Source organism: Melitaea cinxia, chromosome 11 (genome assembly GCF_905220565.1).
Source record: "Melitaea cinxia chromosome 11, ilMelCinx1.1, whole genome shotgun sequence".
NCBI classification, from domain to species: Eukaryota; Metazoa; Arthropoda; class Insecta; order Lepidoptera; family Nymphalidae; genus Melitaea; species Melitaea cinxia.
In genome coordinates this window covers 16,150,124-16,171,387 of record NC_059404.1, presented here as the reverse complement: position 1 = coordinate 16,171,387, position 21,264 = coordinate 16,150,124, and the positions used below count along the sequence as shown (strand labels likewise).

At 34.2% G+C, this 21,264-nt stretch overlaps 2 protein-coding genes and 1 non-coding gene across 3 annotated transcripts; all 3 read left to right on the top strand.

The window, feature by feature from the left end:
- Window positions 1-43: 43 nt before the first annotated feature.
- LOC123657738 (trafficking protein particle complex subunit 1-like) lies at window positions 44-1,491 on the top strand. Its single transcript, XM_045593253.1, has 2 exons — window positions 44-507; window positions 872-1,491. Exons 1-2 carry the CDS (start codon window positions 409-411, stop codon window positions 1,208-1,210), a joined length of 438 nt encoding a protein of 145 aa, XP_045449209.1. The 5' UTR covers window positions 44-408; the 3' UTR covers window positions 1,211-1,491.
- A 1,718-nt stretch (window positions 1,492-3,209) lies between these two features.
- LOC123657654 (putative leucine-rich repeat-containing protein DDB_G0290503) lies at window positions 3,210-14,334 on the top strand. The gene is made up of 9 exons (XM_045593175.1): window positions 3,210-4,448; window positions 4,944-5,177; window positions 5,566-5,820; window positions 7,331-7,534; window positions 7,752-7,978; window positions 10,176-10,278; window positions 12,131-12,263; window positions 13,521-13,609; window positions 14,173-14,334. The coding sequence occupies exons 1-9, from the start codon at window positions 3,210-3,212 to the stop codon at window positions 14,332-14,334; spliced, it is 2,646 nt and encodes an 881-aa protein (XP_045449131.1).
- On the top strand, window positions 9,662-9,745 carry Trnal-cag. The gene has a single exon. It is a non-coding gene; the product is annotated as a tRNA-Leu (tRNA).
- Window positions 14,335-21,264: the final 6,930 nt, after the last annotated feature.

Sequence of the window (21,264 nt, the reverse complement as noted above, 5' to 3'; positions counted from 1 at the left end):
AATAAATATTACTTGTACAATTCTTATTTTGATATTCTTATAATTTTACAATGGTTACGTAAAGGACTAAAACAGAATATATTATATTATCAGATTGACATGTTTAACTGTTACCCGCTGACGTGTATTTAAAGCCTTTAAAGGTACAAAAACCTTCAGCAAGTTTGTAAAATTGTGTCTCCTTATTTGGAGAAATTATATATTAAAATCGTATCTGCGTATGTTTTGTAATATCGTCATTGTCACGGAATGGGATCGAAAATAGAGAAAAAAAAAATCTGATCTGACATCAATTTGACATTCTTGTCAAATTATATCGAAAGAAAACGTCATTGTTTTCGTTTTATTTATTACATTAATTTTAAAATTTGTGTAAGAAAAATCAATTAAATGTAGTATGATATTATAATGATGATACATAACTTGTATATTTTCGACCGCTACGGTACTCTACTCTACTATGGAGAGTGGAATAGAACGAAACAATCTGGAATGTCTAGGGAGGAGGTAATGTTTGGAATTATTAGTTTTGTAGTTTACTTTTAACTGAAAATAATTATTTTAATCTTATATACACATGACAATCGACGTTACAAAAACTTAACTATGTATGTAAAATATTAGTCTGTAGTTTTGGTATGTTTTCGTTATGTAGTAAACTAAACAGTATTTTATGGTGCGACCCATTGGCTTAGTGGTCAAAGAAACTGGCTGTTTCGCTGTAGCACTCGTGGGATTAGTTTTATTACATGAAAACTATGTTTTATATAGGCCATAGAAATATCTGTTTTGATCTGTTTGTATTTTTATCATAGACTGTTGACTGTACACTGTTTATTTATTTTATAAAAATTAATATGTTATATTTCAGGAAGGAAAACTTATGTATGGAATGTTATTTTCAATAAAATCGTTTGTCGCAAAGATATCTCCCCTGGACCCAAAGGACGGTTTCCTGAATTACAAGACGTCTAAATACACCCTACACTGTCTGGAAACTCCGTCAGGTCTGAAGTTTGTCATGAACACTGATAACCAAGCTCAAGGTGTCAGAGAAATGTTAAAAAAGATTTATGGAGAAATTTATGTTAAATATGTTGTAAGAAATCCTTTGTGTGGTATTGGAGAGCCGATAACAAGCGAACTGTTTAAGAATAAACTTGATACTTTTATAAAACAAGCACCACTGAATACAGTTAGGGCTTCTTGATAGTTTTAATCTTATAAATAAAATGTAATATAATTAAATTTGTTTAATTTTATTTGTTAGATGGTTTTAATAAACCTTTATTAAGCATCTCATTTAACCATAGTAATTATAATTTTAAGAGATACTTTTTTTTTATAAAATATATTTAAAAGAGGTTTTATGTTTTTTAAGTAATACAATCCCGTATGATTAGTATTTTGTGTTGAAAATATGAATTATAGATATGTTTGCTGTTTATATAAATGCGTAATAAATCTTACACATATTTTATGATTAAAAAAGTGCTTTATTATTTACAATTATAATATCTATTATCCATTTTTTAACCGACTTCCAAAAAAGGAGGAGGTTCTCAATTCGACTGTATTTTTTTTTTTTTTTTTTTTATGTATGTTACATCAGAACTTTTGATCATGTGGACCGATTTCGACAAATTTTCTTTTAATCGAAAGGTGGTGTGTGCCAATTGGTCCCATTTAAATTTATTTGAGATCTAACAACTACTTTTCGAGCTATATCTAATAATGCGTTTTTACTTGACGCTTTTTTCGTCGACCTACGTTGTATTATACCGCATAGCTTTCTACTGGATGTACCGATTTTGATAATTCCTTTTTTTTTGGAAAGGAGATATCCCAAATTTAGTACCATGATAAGGAAACCTGGATCTGATGATGAGATCCCAGAGAAATCGAGGAAACTTCTTGAAAATCCGCAATAACTTTTTACTGGGTGTACCGATTTTGATAATTTTTAATTTAATCGATAGCTGATGTTTGTCATGTGGTCACATATAAATTTTATTGAGATCTGATAACTACTTTTTGAGTAATCTTTGATAACGCGTAGTTACTTGACTATTTTTGCGTCGATCTACGTTGTATTACTCGTCGATGTAATTGAAGTCGGTTTTTTTTTTTCGTTTGCGAGCAAACACAATTATTTTAATTATATGTTATTCTAAAAAAAAAATACATAGAAAATCTGAACAGAAAATTTTTATACACCATTTTTAGATAATATTGATGCAAAGGTAACCAGAATAATGAAATTCAAATTGTTTCTTATTTTCCCTTTTTTGCTGTTGGGATGTGTTGGGAAAATTTTAAAATCCAGCTAGTTGTAACAGAAAATTGTTATAGAATTTTTGTGATATTATTTAAGTAAATTACTACTCATATTTTGAAGAGATTAAACGTGATTTGTGTTGTTGGGAGAGGTCTAACTTAAAATCAGGTGTACCTTTGAATTTCATATCTTAATAAAGTATCTAGGAATGGACTGCTTACTCTATCAATAATTGTATTAAAATTTTCTCTATCTCAGAATATTAAAGAATATTTAAATATTTATTTATTTTTTGTTCTTTAGTTAAGTATAATACCTAATTATTACTTTCTCAGTTAAATAAAATATCACTAATTAGTTTCGGAAAAGATAAAGTTTTGGCCGATTTGTAGCCAAAAACAAAGAAACTAAGGCAAATGTGTTACAGTAATAAAATAAATTTTAATTGATTTTCCTCGCAAACGAAAAAAACTGACTTCAATTATATCAACAAGTAATACGACGCAGGTAGTCTGTAAAATACATAAATATAAAGATAACTCAAAGAGTACTCGCCAGATAAAAAAAGAATCATTTGAATTGGTACACCTAGTAATAAGTTATGAATTGAATTGAAAACCTCCTTTTTTAAGGTCGGTTAAAATTCCGCCTAAGCTTTTAAATATTTGGGTTTTTAGGTACCTAAACTTCTGAGTTTTGTTATGGTTCTGTTCGTTATTGACACTGTTGACAGTCCGATAACTATTACTTATCTGTGGAAAAATACAAAAAATAAATAAACGGTTGTGTTTGTATCAGAAACTACGTGAAATTTGGTTATTATATACGATTAATTTTTAATAATAAACAGAAAGTGCACTGTAACTAACTAGTTTTTATTAAAATATAATGGCTTTGTTTCTTCCGCGCATAAATAATTCTAATTTCTGTGATGAGTGAGACCGACGACACTGATGTGCTTTTATTGATACCACCAAATTTCTTTCTCGTTAATAGTTCAGGATCTGAGGATTCGTTTCTTGAATCCTCGAGGACGGTCGTGCATAAACCGGTTTCGTGCACTGCACAAGTTCTGGGCAAACTGGTCGACCAAGTTCACTCATTAGAATCGCGTTTGGAGTCGTTAGAACTGGACACAAGTAACGCATTTTCGCGTGTTGGATCTGCTAAACGTAAGGTATGGGATTCGGAAAGTCTTGACAGTCGCAGCCTTGATCGGAAATGTTTTACTTTCCCGCGCAGACGGCGTCGTAAGACTCGAAAAGAAAGATATAGAGACCTTTCGTTGACGAGTCTGGATACAGTAACTACTCAAGAAAAAACTCCCTCATTAAATAACAATAACACAACCTATAATAATAACTTTGACTTAAAATTCGTCGAAAGGTTAAATGACACACAAAGTATGGACGGAGATATCAGTAGCATTGTGTCAACCCCGAACAAGAAGAACGATAGACTTCTTCTGCATGAGATAGACGAATTCCTCACAAAAGTAGAATCGTATGATACACCTGACACTCGGAGCAAGGAACAGTCAATAAATCCCGAAAATGTCATTAAAGCAACAGGTGATTATTTATCTCAGAAATTGGAAACAAAAAATACTGATGAGGTCCAACTACCGAGTGGTCGAGTTGTGACAAACGCAGTTTTAGATAAGTATATTTATTTAGTTAAGAATAATCAACCTGCAACAGGAACGTCAACGAGCTTACAATCTGATGACACATCGAACTTTGCTTCACGCTCGAAGCCAGACACGAAATCTCCGAGTACTAGAAAGTTGAATTTTTCAGAAAATAAAGATGTACAACCAACGTCAACTCCTAAAAAAAATAATCAATCTAGCTCAAATTACTCAAACACTTTCAAACCATCATCGAACAAAATTCTGGACAGAGCTTCAAAAGTACTTGAGCATTATAAGTCTCAAAGCTACAGCCATAACACTCAAAGTTCGATAACGGATGCCAGCGATGTCACATCTTTAAAGAGAGAAGAGTTCAAAATGCCACAAATGAGACCATTTGGCCTAAACAATAGGGATTTTAAAATAGATTCTATAGATACAGATCTGTTGAGTTTGAGTGAACTTTGGGGGGAAAAAGGTGATCGAGTTGAAAAGGCCGAGAGTATCAAATTAGAAGAGGAGAGATTGAAACGAGAGGTAATTTGTTAAAATGCCCTTTTTAGTGGCGGCTGCCACTGTATCAAAAGAATACTTAGGAAAAAGTAACTGCTGTGCCGCAGTGGCCCTACTTTCTGCCCGCGGGTTGTATGTTCGATTCCTGTGTATCTGGGTGTAGTGTTTGTATTTATATATGTATTATTTCAATGTATATTTTATAAAAAATAATATATTTAGCTATAACAATCAACTGTTACCTAAAAATACAAGCATTAAGTTGTTTACCTTAAGCATAGATGACCGTGTGAGAATGTTATAAGATATTTGTTTATTTATTTATTTAATCTATATTATGTAATATAAAAAACTCTGCTTTTAAAGTAAGTAAAAATTACAATGTTTAATTTTTTTCGTGTATTTATTAATATCATAATTTTTACTTTTACGAATGATATACATTTTAAAGCAAAGTGAAAACAACTGAGTTGTGGTTTGGTCTATGACTTATTTATCTCTGTACATGTAATTTTACAGCACTGTGAAGCAATGATCCAACAGTTGCAAAGGAAAATTCTTGAACAGCAAGAAAAATTAGCCGTCGCAATCAAAGTGGACAGAGCAAAGGATGCAGCCATCAATAAACTAAAAGATGCCTGGCTCCGACTCACGAGTAGCCTCGATAAAGCTGAAGAAAGACACCGATCGGCTTTAGATAAAATGGTTCATGAAGTGGAAAATTTTAAGACAGTGGCTGGTGAAGCTCAAAAGGTAAATTGATTATTTTTTCGTTTGTTTCTGTTGTACATGTGTCCATTTCTTTTTGTGTACTATAAAGAATACTTATTAACTTATTAAAATATTATTTGCAAAGTATTAATCAAAAGCTGTAAACGTACTGTGTATGTAATGTGTAAAACATAAACATATATATAATTATAATTTGGTATTCTAGTTCTCATATGGCTGTTAGTGCGAAGTAAAAAAATTATTATTGGACTTGTGACTAAAAAATTGTTCTTATATGGCTAATATATCTTGTAATCTTTATTTCTAGATATTTTTAGTGATAAAAATCATTTAAAAACCAAATGTCTACATTAATTTTAATCTTCATCGCTTTCGTCAGTCTCTTACTATATTATACAAATGATTGCAGAAAACGAGTCAGTTTGAAACGGAAATGTACAAAGCATTAGATCTAGCCCATGATTATCAAGAGAAATGCAAACAGCTAACGAATGAAAAAACCGAAATACAAGAAAATATGTTAAAAGCTATCGAGACCAAGGATGAAACGATAAAATTAAAAGAAAGAGAAATAGAAGTTTCGAAAGAGAATTATGAAACTGTGATGCGGCTTAATAAACAGTCAACAGACTGTGTTAAAAATCTTGAAGAAGCTTTGGAAAAGGTAAACTTTTGAAGTAAAACTTTTTACGCACGCTTGATTTGGGGAGTAAGCTGGTGAATGCGTGACGAGAGCGTTACGAAAAATGTGATCGGGTGAGGCGAACGGAGCAAGATAGACAGTTGCGAGCACACGTTTGCTTTCTCTCTTTCTCTCAAAGCCAGTTACGTTTCGTATATCTAAGACACAGTGCAGGCCTATTGTGCAGAAGATTTACTTTAGTTGTGTGGTCTAAATCACGCTCGTTTTTTAACCAATTTGAAAAAAAGGTCCGAGTTTTTATGTCTGTTTGGGGATTATTTCGTTGTTTATGAACCGATTTTGGTAATTCTTTTTTTGTTGGAAAGAAGATATCCCAAGGGTAAAGTATGATAAAGAAACCAGGATCTAACGATGGAATCCCAGATAAATCGAGGGAAACCCTCGAAAATCGTAGTGACGACTAGTGCGTTTGCTAATTTTTTTCGTCTAAAGTCGGTTTTTTTGGTTTGCGAGCAAACACAATTATTTAATTTTATTATGACTATCTATTGACTATGAGTGATTGTGAGTGTTGACGCCTCTTAAGCTATATGTCCAAGATCATTATATATATATATATATATATATATATATATATATATATATAGTATTTAAACTACTGCCTTTATTTGTAATGATTTTTCGTATCTAGTATTTGTACTGACTTTTCGTATCTAGGATTACAGAAATGGTATGCAGTTTCTGTGGTTTTATTTTAAGTGATCAAGATGTGTGGTCTTGTGGCGCTGTATTTCATACAAGATAGTACCAACTTTGTATTAAAACACAGTGTATAATTTTAAGACAGTAACTGCGGAGATTCTTACAGATTCTTCTCTGCAGAATCTACATTCCGAATCGGTTGTAGCTTCACTATTAAAAGTAATAATCACTTTAACATTTTAATTTGTAAGATGATGATTTGAAGGTGCTTTTGAAGCATATTTGAATAACGCAATTTCGATTTTTAAATCAAATTTACTCTCTCTCGCTCTTTTAGTGACAAGACCGCCTTTTGTATATATCTATATTTTCTTTTTCGGTGTAAAATTTTTTTCTCTGATAGTGTACAATAAAGAGTATTTGTATTGTATTGTATTGTATTTAATGCTTGTTTCTTGTGAACAACTGTTCTGTTGGTACCTACTAATTCAACTGAATATTAAAAAGAATTTTTAAGATAAGAAAACACGTCTGAGATGCTTTATCAATAAAGTTCATCTCAGTTGACAAAATCTGCTGTGTCCTGCCCAGAATGCAGCGACCAAATTTAATTACTGACAAACCGATAGCAGCGCCACTTACCGGATCCAATTGTGTTTTCAAACCATCCATGAACCCACAGAAATATACGTACAAAATTTTAACAAAATCGATCCTCCCATTTAGGAGGAGTTCAGTGACAAACAACACACGCACAGAAGAATTATACAATATATAGAGATTAAGTTACTAATTCCCAAGAATAAAGAGATTGTTTTATTTTTTCCAGGAAAGATCCGATCATGAAGCAACAAAATGTAAAATAATTGAATTAAATCACAAATTAGACTTGATGTGTGATGAGAAAAAGCTCATACAAGACGAGAGAGATATCCTCAAGGAGAAGGTCAACGAAGAAAGGTCACGGTGTAATATGATGGAACGGCAGATATGTGACTCTCAGAATCAGATCAGTGAGCTTTTGAAGAAATATGTAAGTTAATGTAATATCACTAATGAGATTATTTGCTTGAACCAGATAAGATAGGGCACAGCAGGAAATTAAGTTAGGTTCTCATAAATCTACTAATCATTTATCGGGTGACACTTAACTAGTTTTATTGGTTTTTACTCTTGAAAATCTTTGATTAACGTCCTAGTTTCTCTCCACTTTTATAATTATAATTCTAACAAGTATGACTTAATTCCAGGACACAATAGACGAGGAAGCAAAAACTCTCCGGCGGCAGCTGGAAATCCAGAAATGTGAGCTAAAGATTCACTACCAGGGTCAGTTGGAGACCGCCGTACTTTCCAAGCTGAAAGAGTTCCAAAAACAACTCGATAGAGCTTCAGAGGAACTGGAGGTGGCCGCCAGTGAGCGGGAGACACTTCTTGTGGATTCTTTCAATAAGCAGATCTTGAGGATTGAAGAGCAGTGAGTATTTCTTATGATAAGGGGTCATCAATCAATCACGCTGATGTTTTTAGCTATTTTTTAATCCCCTACCCCCCTTGTGTGGCGACTTTTAGACTAACCAATACCCAAAAAATGCGTGTATAATTTTTGAAGTAAAACTTCTATACGTACGCTCGATTTGGAGAGTCAGCTGGTGAATGCGTGACGAGAGCGTTACGAAAAGTGTGTTCGGGTGAGGGGAACGGAGCTAATGAGAGAGGTGTGAGCACGGACTTTCTTTCTCTCGTCGCCAGTTACGTTTCGTATATCTAAGGCAGTGCAACCCTATTGTGCAGAAGTTTTACTTCAGTTGTGTGGTCTAAAGCACACTATTTTTTTTTTACAACTAGGTTAGTAAAGAAGCATACGGCTCACCTGATGGTAAGTGATTACCGTAGCTTATAGACGTCTGTAACACCAGAAGCATTGCAAGCGCGTTGCCGACCCTACCACCAATTCCCCCAGGAGCTCCGGTCAACTTACACCACAGGAACACAACACCGCTTCAAAGCAGTATTATTCAGCTGTGATCTTAGGATGATATTTACTGCTATTACCTACCAAGTATTACTAATACTTAAATTCTATGTGACAATGGAATATCTCAATACATGGTATTCACCCTTATCGTATAATCGTATTCAGCTTGTAACATCCCATTGCTGGGCATAGGCCTCTTTCTACATGTAGGAGAAGTATTAGAGCTTAATTAACCTCACTTCAGATTTTTATGGTAACAACCAGGACCGACAGTTTAACGTGCTTTCCGAGGCACGGTACACACAAGGACAGACATCCAAACCGGAAAGAAATATTTGTAGAAATACAAATATCCACCTCGAATGGTAATTGAACCCGCAAACTTTCGATATTTTAGGTGACTGGCACCACTACACCAGAGTGGTTGTGCATAATGTACAATGTCTACATTAAATTATTTTAATATTTTGAGAAATAGTTCAATTAAACAGTATTTCTATAGCCGATAAGAATTATATAGAATAAAAAAAGAAAAGTATTAATATAGGATACGATAAGATTAATATACTGTAAACATTTATTTATTTTTATTTATTGAATGCATAAAAAACTTGTATCTAACATTATAGAGAACCCAATGCGTTCGGTAAGTTGATTACAAGACAAATTATTAATGTAATCCTAAAGATTATTGTATATGAATAACATTAAATTTAACAATTAAAACACAAATTAATTTAAACAATTCAGTAAACAATATAAATATAAAAAAAAATAATAATAATTCTTAGTTCTTTTTATATTAAATAAATATTTAAAATTAAAAAATATATAAAACAATCAACAGTCACAAATTAACACATTTATATTACATTTAAAATCCGTTGAAATATGCCAGATTAAATAGTGTCAATATAAAAAGAAAAAATTACATGTAAATTAATGATACAAATATTGTACAACCAGTGGGACTCTTTAATTAACAATCTACGGCACAGATGGCGTGGCTGAAAATTTAATTATAAAAGTACAACCAAAAAAAAAATAAGTTAAAATAATTTAGTACCTCACAATGAGGTTGAAGGGTATATTAACATTCTATGAAAGATTATTTAATTGTTATTATAAAAGTTATATACATTATAAATGATCCTGTACGATATTTTCGTCTGGAAAGTATAAGTCAGGATGGCCGAGCGGTCTAAGGCGCTGCGTTCAGGTCGCAGTCCACTTCTGTGGGCGTGGGTTCGAATCCCACTTCTGACATACACTTTTTTGCTAATATTATTTCTTAAGGATTACTTAATTGTACAATACAATTTATATTTACTGAGATAATGTTTTTAAAGTTAACAAATTTAAAACAGTTTTTAAATGTTTTTTTTTTTTGTTGAAGTTATACTTTTTTACGCACGCTTGACTTGGGGAGTAAGCTGGTGAATGCGTGACGGGAGCGTTACGAAAATTGTGATAGGGCGAGGCGAACGGAGCTAGAGAGATAGGTGCGAGCACACATTTTCTTTCTCTCTTTCTCTCATAGCCAGTTACGTTTCGTATATCTAAGACAGTGCAGGCCTATTTTGTTGTAGTTTTACTTCAGTCTTTTTTTATTTATTTATTTAAAATGCTTTGTATATAATACTAACGTTTAACATGCTAAAGTGATATTAATCAAATATGTACATATTATTTACAGACACAAACTAGAAATAAACGTTTTAGAAGAGAAGCAGAGAGAAGAAATTAAATTGTATAGACTTCAACTCGCTCAGGCCAGCGAGAAAATCAGTCTTTTGGAGGTGAGTAAATACTCTGAATTGAACAATTATTTTGATTTTTTTCCTTTTTTTTTTTTCGCGGCCTACATTAGGGACATTTATTTTATTTTATTTTTTAATTTTTTTTTATTTGTATGTATGTGTATCTCTGTGTGTTTATGTATGGTCTCCCCACCGTGCCTCGGAGAGCACGTTAAGCCGTCGGTCCCGGTTGTTTTCATGTACACCTGATAGCGATCGTTACTTGTAGTAGGGAATATATCCGCCAACCCGCATTGGAGCAACGTGGTGGATTAAGCTCTGATACTTCTCCTACATGGGGAAAGAGGCCTATGCCCAGTAGTGGGATATTACAGACTGAAGCGTGTATATATATTACTAGCCGATCCGTGCCCCCTTTGTTGGGCGTTAATTATTTTTGTGATGCAAATATATAGTAAAGTTGCCATCTCGCTCGAATTTCTCCGACTTGATTTACATATACTATTATTTTTTATAATGAATTTTTTGTTAAATAACATAATATAGCCTATATCACTCCTGAATAGTGTAGTTTTCTGTTTGTGAAAGAATTTTCGTGATCGGATCAGTATTTGCAAAGATTATCCCCCACAAACAAACAAAGTTAGAAACTTTACCTCTTTATAATATTAGTATAGATTTCAGAGTACACACCTCTATGTCATTTTTTTCTTTTTCATGTCCTTTTTCTAAAGGTTGTCTAGAAGTCATCGGTCTTTAGCGATAAGACCGCCTTTTGTACACATTTATTTTTTTGATCTTTGCTTATATATTTTATGTTTGTACAATAAATATATTGTATTTAATAAAGCCGAAGATCTAATAGGAAGGTAATGTCTACTGAGACATTAGAAATTTTGATTAATTTAAATGTTGTGATTAAGACAATGTTGCTTATAACACTGGGTATATAAGTGGGTAATATACCTAATATTAAGATGTAAATTTTTATTTTACTGCTTGATATTTTTGCTACTGTAACGTTATACGTTTATAATTATTTCTTTTTTTTTTTAAATTATATTATTGACTTTCGTTAAGTGTGTAGTCACATCTTATGACGAAATAAATGTTTTCATTTCATTTATTTATTACTTGTAACTCCTCAGTATCTGTTATTTAAGATGTAAATTTTTATTTTACTGCTTGATATTTTTGCTACTGTAACGTTATACGTTTATAATTATTTCCTTTTTTTTTTTAAATTATATTATTGACTTTCGTTAAGTGTGTAGTCACATATTATGACGAAATAAATGTTTTCATTTCATTTATTTATTACTTGTAACTCCTCAGTATCTGTTATTTAATATGTAAGATTATGTAAAATCAGATATTGAGTTTAATTTAGAAAAACTTAACGAAATTACCCGAAAGTTTTCGAACGGACTATAAAGTAATTTAAATATTTAGCTATAGCAGTTGGCTGTTATCTACAACACAAGCATTAAGTTACTTTAGGAATAGACAACCGTGTGTGGTACTGTGTGGCTACGGTACTAAAGAATATAGCCTCCCCCTCTCTTCCCGTGGGTGTCGTAAAAGGCGACTGAGGGATAACACAGATCCACTACGACCTTGGAACTTAAAAAGCGGACCGGTGGCGGGATAACCATCCAACTGCTGGCTTTGAAATACACAGGCCGAAGACGGGCAGCAGCGTCTTCGGAGCAACAAAGCCAGTACTGCGGTCACCAACCCGCCAGCCCAGCGTGGTGACTATGGGCAATACACATGAGTTCACGCTATTTTTGGCGTAAATTTGTGGAGGCCTATGTCCAGGCCATGATGTGTGGTGTGTAAAAAAAAAGAGAATGGAGTATCGGCTACAGATATAGTATCTGTTCCGCAGAGCAAGCTGGCCAGCTTCCGGCGCCGCCGCTCGCAGATCGCGTCCCAACTGCACGGCGTGATGGAGGCGCAGTGGCGCCAGGCGCTGCGCATCCTCACCGGGGGCTCGAACCCCGCATACCCCACCCCCGACCGTGCGTGTCACACTACTGGTTCTTATACTATTTGTTTACAGGACCCCAGACAGATCATACGCAATAAACCACTGTGCTCTACACCACACGACTGAAGTAAAACTCACGAAACGTAATTCTTTCTAAACGTTTTTGTATATCATATCAGAAATTGACCGCTCCAGCGGGGTTCGAACCCGCGTCTTCAACTGACCGTGTCGGCGCTCTAGCCAATTAAGCTATGGAACAATGTACCCGCCAAATCGAAATTTTTGATATGATAATTTTTATATCCGGTTTAAGCGAACCGTGGCGCCGTCTATAGTAAGCTCTTCACAGAAACCTGTAAATATTTAACTATAACTCTTTCTCTTTCTATCTTCACTAACTTACATCTCCCTCTTAACTGCCGTTCACCTCGCCCGATCACACTTTTCGTAACGCTCTCGTCATGTATTCACCACCTTACTCTTCAAATTAAGCATTTTACTTCAAAAAGTTACAAAACAATATAGAAAAATACTCTCACAGTGCTCATCCAATTCTAGGCAATCACAACTAGCAAGTATTAGTAAAGTAATATCCGACAATATTACACATAGGTGCTACTTGGCTTTGAAATACTTATTAAAAGCTGTTACAACCGCCAATTAATACAAAAAATTATAAAAAAAAATGGCGAAGAAGCTATGATCCACCTGGTGATAAGCGATGACCGTAGCTTATAGACACCTGCAACACCAAAAGCATCGCAAGCGCGTTGCCGACCCTACCCTCAATTTTTCCCCGGGGGCTCCAGTCACCTTACTCACCACAGGAGCATAACACTGCTTGAAAGCAGCATTATTTAGCTGTGATCATCTACCCAACTACCCCAGTCGGACTGCTCCAGATTTTGAGCAGAATTTGAAACAGAATATAGCATGTAGTATCTAAGTATAGTAGTGGAATATCCGGCAATATTACACGTACAGGTTTGTTTTTGAAGTATCTATTAGAAACTGTTGCAACCATCAATTTTTGTACGTAATTATAATCAGTGTGAAAATTTGACCGTAGTTTTGGTGAAAGTAAAGCAACTAACAACAAATATTTTATGTCTGTCTGTTTGTTTGAAATAAATACGATTTTGTAAAAGTACTGTAATCTTTGTATATAATGTATAGCTATAAATAAATCATCTGTAGTAGTTAACGTCAACTATATGAAAATTTTGTTCATATATAAATATTAAAAAAAAAAATCATAATCATCAATATATAATCTGTCCTCCCCCAGTGACGCTCCCCTCCCCCGCGGCCACCCCCGCTCCAGACCCGCCCCTGGACGCACTCAGTGATCACGATCTACAACACTACGTTAAAATGGTAAGCAGATAATAATTAGTTACTTAATTGATATACCTAAACAAAAATTTATATGTATCTGGTCGCTGGTAGAAAATAAAATCAGCGTACCTTTTAGGAAATCAACTGATAACTTTTCATCTTACCTTACCCTTTAATTTAAAAAACCGCTCTGGTGTAGTTGTGCGAGTGGTTGCCTAAAATTCCCGACACATTGCGGGTTCGATTCTCACTTGGGATGGATATTTGTACAAATATTTCTTTCCGGTTTGAACGTCTGTCCTTGTGGGTCTCCCCACCGTGCCTCGGCGAACACGTTAAGCCGTCGGTCCCGGTTGCTATCGTGTTTGTTATCATGTACACCTGATAGCGACTGTTACTCATAGTAGGGAACATACCCGCCAACCCGCATTGGAGCAGTGTAGTGAATTAAAATCTGATCCTTCTCCTACATGTGGAAAGAGGCCTATACCCAGGAGTGGGATTATACAGGCTGAATGCATGCAGTTAATTTAATTTACTGTTATATATAAACTACAACTAAACAAAGGATGAAAAAAAAATTATATTTAATATGTTTTCAGCTCCTAACTAAACCTCCAAACTTCGATACCGACTCTCCACCAAACCCGAGCGACGCTAAGGAACTAAACGAAGAGCCAACGAGCGACCGACCGGACCGGAACGACCGGAATAACCGGGTCCGAAGGAGTCTTACCGGTGGGAAACCGCCTTGGAAAGCCTAGCTAGAATTGTCATCACAAAAAACGAGTGTACTTTAGACCACACGACCGAAGTAAAACGTCCTTACACCAGCTAACTCCCCAAGTCAAGCGTGTGTAAAGAACTTTTACTTCAATTATTGTTTTAAAAATATATATTACATACTTATATATACATACTTAAATGAGCTTTAGGTGTTATATATTGAATTGAAATTAATGTCTTTTGAACCGTTATTTTTTGGTCTAAGTCAAGCTGCCATCGGTTAGAAGAGTCAACTGAAAATATTTGATAAGAAACTAAGTCGTTTTATTCATAATATCTCAAAATAAATATATGTATACTAAATGATATTGAAGCTACAATTAGATAGCAGTGTAGTCTAGAGAACGGCAAGAATTTTATTTATTTATTTAAAATAAATTCTGTACATTTATAAATATTAATAAAAATTTATTACATATCCATCAATGTTTCAATAATAAATAAATGTAATGTAATGCCTCACTTTTGGGAAGAGAATTCGTTGATTTTTTTGTGTTTTATTGCTCTTCTGTCTGTTAATATTCCTACATCTAGTCTTCATCCTCTCAAGTGAAGTTTGAATCACTAGCTGGATGATTCTTTTAGGCTCTTGAGCCCGGTTTCTTTATCCAAAAACACACACAAAGGCGCGCGCGCGCGCTAACACGCGCACTCTGTCTCACTCACACACAACGCAGCTCGCACTCTGTCTCACTCACACACAACGCAGCTCGCACTCTGTCTCACTCACACACAACGCACGCACGCACTCTGTCTCACTCACACACGCACGCACTCTATCTCACTCACACACAACGCACGCACGCACTCTGTCTCACACACGCACGCACTCTATCTCACTCACCCACACACGTGCGCGCCCGCTCACTCTGTCTCACTCACTCACACACACACACACACGCACGCAAAACATGTTCGATTTGTTTTTTGAATATTGAAACTGGACTTTAGCGAAAGAGAGTTTCTATGTTTATAAAAAATTACGTACCACTCAATTTTTTATATGGTGTTTGAAACGAAACGCGAGAAAAGGGTTCGTGAGAAAAACGAATTGTTTTTTGATTAAAGAAACTGGCATTTTAACTTATCAATCAAAAACGTACATGTAAGTCGTGTAACTTTTACAATACTTCAATTTGACATAGAAATTGTTAATATTTACTAAATTCTAGTTGTTGGATTAATATAAAATGTTAAATATCTGTAGTTAGTATTAATAAGCTGTTTTCCTCGGCTTCACTTGCATTTATGTCATTATAAGTTGTAATTATCATGATATTATAATGTTTTATAAATGAATTTTGAACGTAAAACTTTGTACTTTAGAAATGTGTTTACGAAAGATTAACAGATAATTATGAACATGTTTGTTATGTATGTAACTATTACTGTTTTTAGTCCATTTCGTTATTTCACAAAATTCTGTGTCATATAAATTGTATTCTCTTAATATTCATTGCATAAAAAAATGGCTATGACATCTATATGTGTCTTTTACTCCGTTGATTACAAAATCTAATACGTAGTTTACTTATTTTCAATTAAGTATTATAGAACGTCTCCCACCCGTGTCTCAAAGAGCAGGTTTTTTTTAAGTTTTTTTTTTTCATAGTAAAATACATACAATACTTTGTCTCGGTAAGAACGTTATTGTTTGCAGGAGGTGATAAGAAAATAAAAGTAGTAATATGAATGTTTTGAAAAGTTTTGAAGTGTTTAAACTTTGGAAATCAATTATTTTAAATAATTCTTGGTCCAAACTCAGGGTTACAATTATTAGAATATAAAAAAGAAAACTATTGTTATTATTAGTGGAGAAATTGTGCTAGTCTAGACTTATTAATACACTAGCTGTGCCCGCGACTTCATACGCGTGGAATTTAGCAAATTAGTTATTGTGCAACTCGCAGATAAAAAAAAACTAACAGAAGTAGCATAATTTACTCTTTATTACATCAGCTATCTGCTAGTAAAAGTCCCGTCAAAATCGGTCCAGCCGTTTCAGAGATTAGCCGAAACGAACAGACAGACAGACAAAAATTATAAAAAAAATTGGTAATTAATAATAAATGGTAATTGGTAAATAATTTTGGTATATGCACCGCGTACATATGAATTTAGTAAAAAGCGGACACACAAACGCGGTTTACAAACAGACACTCCAATTTTATTTATTTGTATAGATTATTATTTCTCAGAATAAATCGGCTGGCCAATTTCAAAACAGAGTAAGAGTAAAAAAAAATCTCTTTTACTGTGTTTTGAAATTAGCAGCCTAGATGTTAATCTGTTTCAAATTTAGTAGCCCAATGTCCTGATTAGAATAGCAAGTAAAATGGTTTGAAAAATTATAGAAAGAAATAAGAATTGAGTTGTATGCAAATTATTTTTTATAGTTGTTGTGGATTTTGTGGTGTAAATAATAATAAATAGATATAAATAAATATTAAATATTACATCGTGGTTAAAAAATATTATACCTACATGTTGTTTTATTTTTAAAAATGAATGATTGAGCCTCATCATTACAGCCTATACAGTCCACTGCTGGACATAGGCCTCCACAAGTTTACGCCAAAAATAACGTGAACTCATGTGTGTTGCCCATAGTCACCACGCTGGGCAGGCGGGTTGTTGATCGCAGGGCTGACTTTGTCGCACCGAAGACGCTGCTGCCCGTCTTCGGCCTGTGTATTTCAAAGCCAGCAGTTGTATGGTTATCCCGCTACCGGTCGGCTTTTTAAGTTCCGAAGTAGTAGTGGACAGGCTTGCCAGAAAGTTTTGATTCAAGTCGCTCCATCTATGATCGAAAGTCGCAAAATATTCCTAGCAGTCGCCCAATGAAAGTAGCCCGGTCGAAACTTCACTCCGTCTGGACATCAAGACTACCCCTCAGAACCAAACTGATGGTCTACGGTGCCTACGACCGCTCGCGCTTGACGTATGCGGCCCCGGCCTGGTACGCTCTGCTCGGCGCACCAGGCCAGAAGATTGCAAGTCCAGCAGAACCGCTGCCTGCGCCTGATCGCAGGAGCTCCGTGGTACGTCAAGAATGACGTACTCCATCGAGACACCAGGACGCCCACCGTGGAGGAGTACGTGCGCCGACTGGCGCGCGCCATGTTTGCTCGCGCGGACAGAGGCGCGTGCGTACACCTCCACGGGATCGCACCCCTACACGTGAGACCGCCAGAAGGGCGTCCTCTGCCACGCGAGCTCCTGCAACCACCGCCGAGCCGACCCAGCGCGGACAGTGGTGGCGACGATCCGAACGACGCGGGGGAGCTAGGACATCCCAATATAGCAAAGTACCTTAATAAGGAAGTACCTAAATAAGATGACGACCCTAAGGGCACTGCGACCCTGGCCCAATAGGGCCGAAAGGATATGACCCCGGAGGCGAAGCCCCGGAGAAGAGAGCCCGGGTAAAGAGGGCAACCTCGAGGCCCGTACCCGGACAGACCCTCGGGACTGTCAGGAAGACCCACATACACACCAATGAAAGTTTGAAAATACACTAGCATCTGTCTGTCAGTTTTTTATGATAACTAGTCTATCATAACAGACTCGAAATTAAAAATTATTTATTTATAAAATAATTTTTAACAAAAAAAAAACCGACTTCAAACAGGAAACTAAAAAGTGAAAAATAAATTTACTTAGTACAAAGTAATTCGTATTTTGATTTAGTTAATCAGAAATGATTAAATAAATATTTTATAATTTTGAAGTCGGTGCCAAGTAAAACAATAACTACTCTAGTATCTACTCGTAAGTTGTACTCAGTTTTCTTTCATAATTTGTTTCATTGACTGTTATTATTCTGTTATTGTTTTGACATATCTAATAATATTTTTTGTACTTGTTTGTTGTGTGTGTGTTGTTTGTATTTGTTATTGTTGCCAGGTTGTATTTGTATTGTATTTACTTGGCACCAACTTCAAAATTATAAAATATTTATTTAATCATTTCTGATTAACTAAATCAAAATACGAATTACTTTGTACTAAGTAAATTTATTTTTCACTTTTTAGTTTCCTGTTTGAAGTCGGTTTTTTTTTTGTTAAAAATTATTTTATTTTACAATTTTTAGTGATGGGTAGACCTAACAAGGATGCTTTTTCTCTTGTGTCGGGGGACCGGAAACATACACAATACACAAGCACAAACACCCAGATAATGACAAACATCTATATGGCCAATACAAATATCTGTCGTGCGCGGAGATTGAACCCACTAACGCCAGCGCAACAGACGGTGCTGTGACCGCTGCGCTAACGCGTCGACATACTATGAGTAAAGTTCGCTATCAGGTGTACGTAATAACAACCGGGACTGACAGCCTAGCGTGTTCTCTGAGGCTAGGTTGGGAGAACCACAAGGATTAACAACTAGACCGAAAATAAATGTTTGTATAAACATAAATATCCACTCCGAGCGGGAATAGAACCCGCGACCGTCGGTGTTTAGGCGCCGCCGACACGGCACATGCACCATTATATCAAAGCGGTCGTCAAACAGCAAAAGGTAACTGCTGTAAATTGTTGAGAAATTCCCTCGAGTGTTTATGGGCTCCATCATCAAACCTGGTCCTGCGACACAGATGATCACACAGCAGGTAATTGCTATAAATCGTTGAAAAGTTCCCTCGACTATCTTTCGTCTCCATCATCAGACTGTAATGGCACTTGTAACTCATATAGGTGCAAAGTTCTCATCAATAGAAACGAATTAACTTCAAACAGCAGGTAATTTCTATAAGTCGTTGAAGAGTTCCCTCGACTATCTTTCGTCTCCATCATCAGACTGAAATGGCACTTATAACTCATACATATGCAAAGTTCTCATCAATAGAAACGAATTAAGTTCAAACAGCAGGTAATTGCTATAAATCGTTAAAGAGTTCCTTCGACTATCTTTTGTCTCCATCATCAGACTGTAATGGCACTTATCACTCATACAGGTGCAAAGTTCTCATCAATAGAAACGAATTAAGTTCAAAAACCAGGTAATTGCTATAAATTGTTGAGAAGTTCCCTCTACTATCTTTCTTCTCCATCATCAGATCGACTCCAGACCTTTATTAAATAGTAGTGCTTTATAGTACTTAATGAAAACATAATTAAATTTACTAGTCACCCTTACGATTTTTGAAAGTTTCCCTCGATTTCTCTGGGATCCCATCATCAGATCCTGGTTTCCTTATCATGGTACCAAACTATAGATATCTCCTTTCCAACAAAAAAAGAATTATCAAAATCGGTTCATAAACGAAGAAGTTATCCCCGAACATACATTAAAAAAAAAATATATATATATACAGTCGAATTGAGTAACCTCCTCCTTTTTTTGAAGTCGGTTAAAAATATTATTAACTTACACGATGTCCCAAGATACAAAAGATAAAATAAAAGATACAAATAAAATATATTGAGAAAGGGAAATAAATTAATAATGACTTAGGCTTTTAGTTTTTACTCAATTTCAAAATTATAGGAAGCTTATTGGGACATTAAAAAAAACAATATTTTTTCGTATTCGTTTTCGTACTGCTGTAGAGTGCTTTCAATTATATGAATAAATCAAACAAAGTTTTTGTAAATAACGATTTATTACCTGTAAATGCGAATTAAAAATATACATCTTTATACGACCTTACAAATGGCATCAATAACTGTACAATACTCACGGTCTTACCAAATAATTCCCACAATACAGCGAAAAAAGCAAATCCTTTTCACGTTACTTGTAAGATCTTATTTTTTTAACATGATTTTGTAACAAAGGCAAGAATAATATTAGAAATTGGAATTATTTTTTTAAAGAGAAAGTAACAACTATACAGAAAATAATAAAATATATTAAGTTTATAAAATAACTATCGTTAATTTTTAAAGCATTTGACTTATAAATGTGCATTATTCAAAAAAAATATAGTGGTACACAGTTTACACAAGATAATTTCATAATACAAACATACCATTACGATATAATTAATTAAAAAGTATAGACATATATTTAAACGATTAAAAATATTTAAGCAGAGTTCCTCTTTATTCAAAAACTGTTCGTTTTGCTATCGAACCGATTTATTTCAAACATGTGTTGAAAAATATGAGAAAACGAATCTTTAAAAATAGGAACCGACCTTTAACCGTTAAGGTTAAAAATTTGATAGCATACAAAATTTATACAGATAAGAAAACAATTAGTTCACATAAAAAAAGTTTTGATTTGACAATCAATTCTTCGATCATAAGTGTTGATACTTTTATACCGAGGTACAATTTCGAAATTTAATTTAGGACAAAATAATAATAAACAATTTGACGGCTGTTCATTAAACATTCGAATATACTGAAAAATCTTTAAATATAGACTAGAGTAACATAAGAATTTTAGTTAAATTTAAAGAAAGTATATATTAGAACTAGCACCATTATCCGGTAATATTGAATTCATCAATAACGATAAAATCGTAAAAATATAGTAAATTTTTTACATTAATGGTGTAACTAGCTCTTATAATAAATATTGAAAGAAAATTCGTAACGCAAGCAAATTTAATTTTGATAACTATTGACAGACACGCAAGATTTAATAATTTATAGCACATTAAACTAATCTCAAATTAACATTACAAAAAAAGATTCATGTTTTGTAATAAATTGGACAGGAATACTTTATTAAATATTAAAATTGCACCTCATTTCTTTATAACATCATACGTTATATCGCCTATACTTTTGATAACATATACATATATTTTGCGCACAGTTATCATGTGTGTGAGAATTAATAAATTAAAAAAAAATACTTATTTTATTAATAATTGTAAGCTACATAAATTCATTATTTAATAACTAATATTTCGATTTTAATATTCAGTTTGGATATATTTTTTTTAT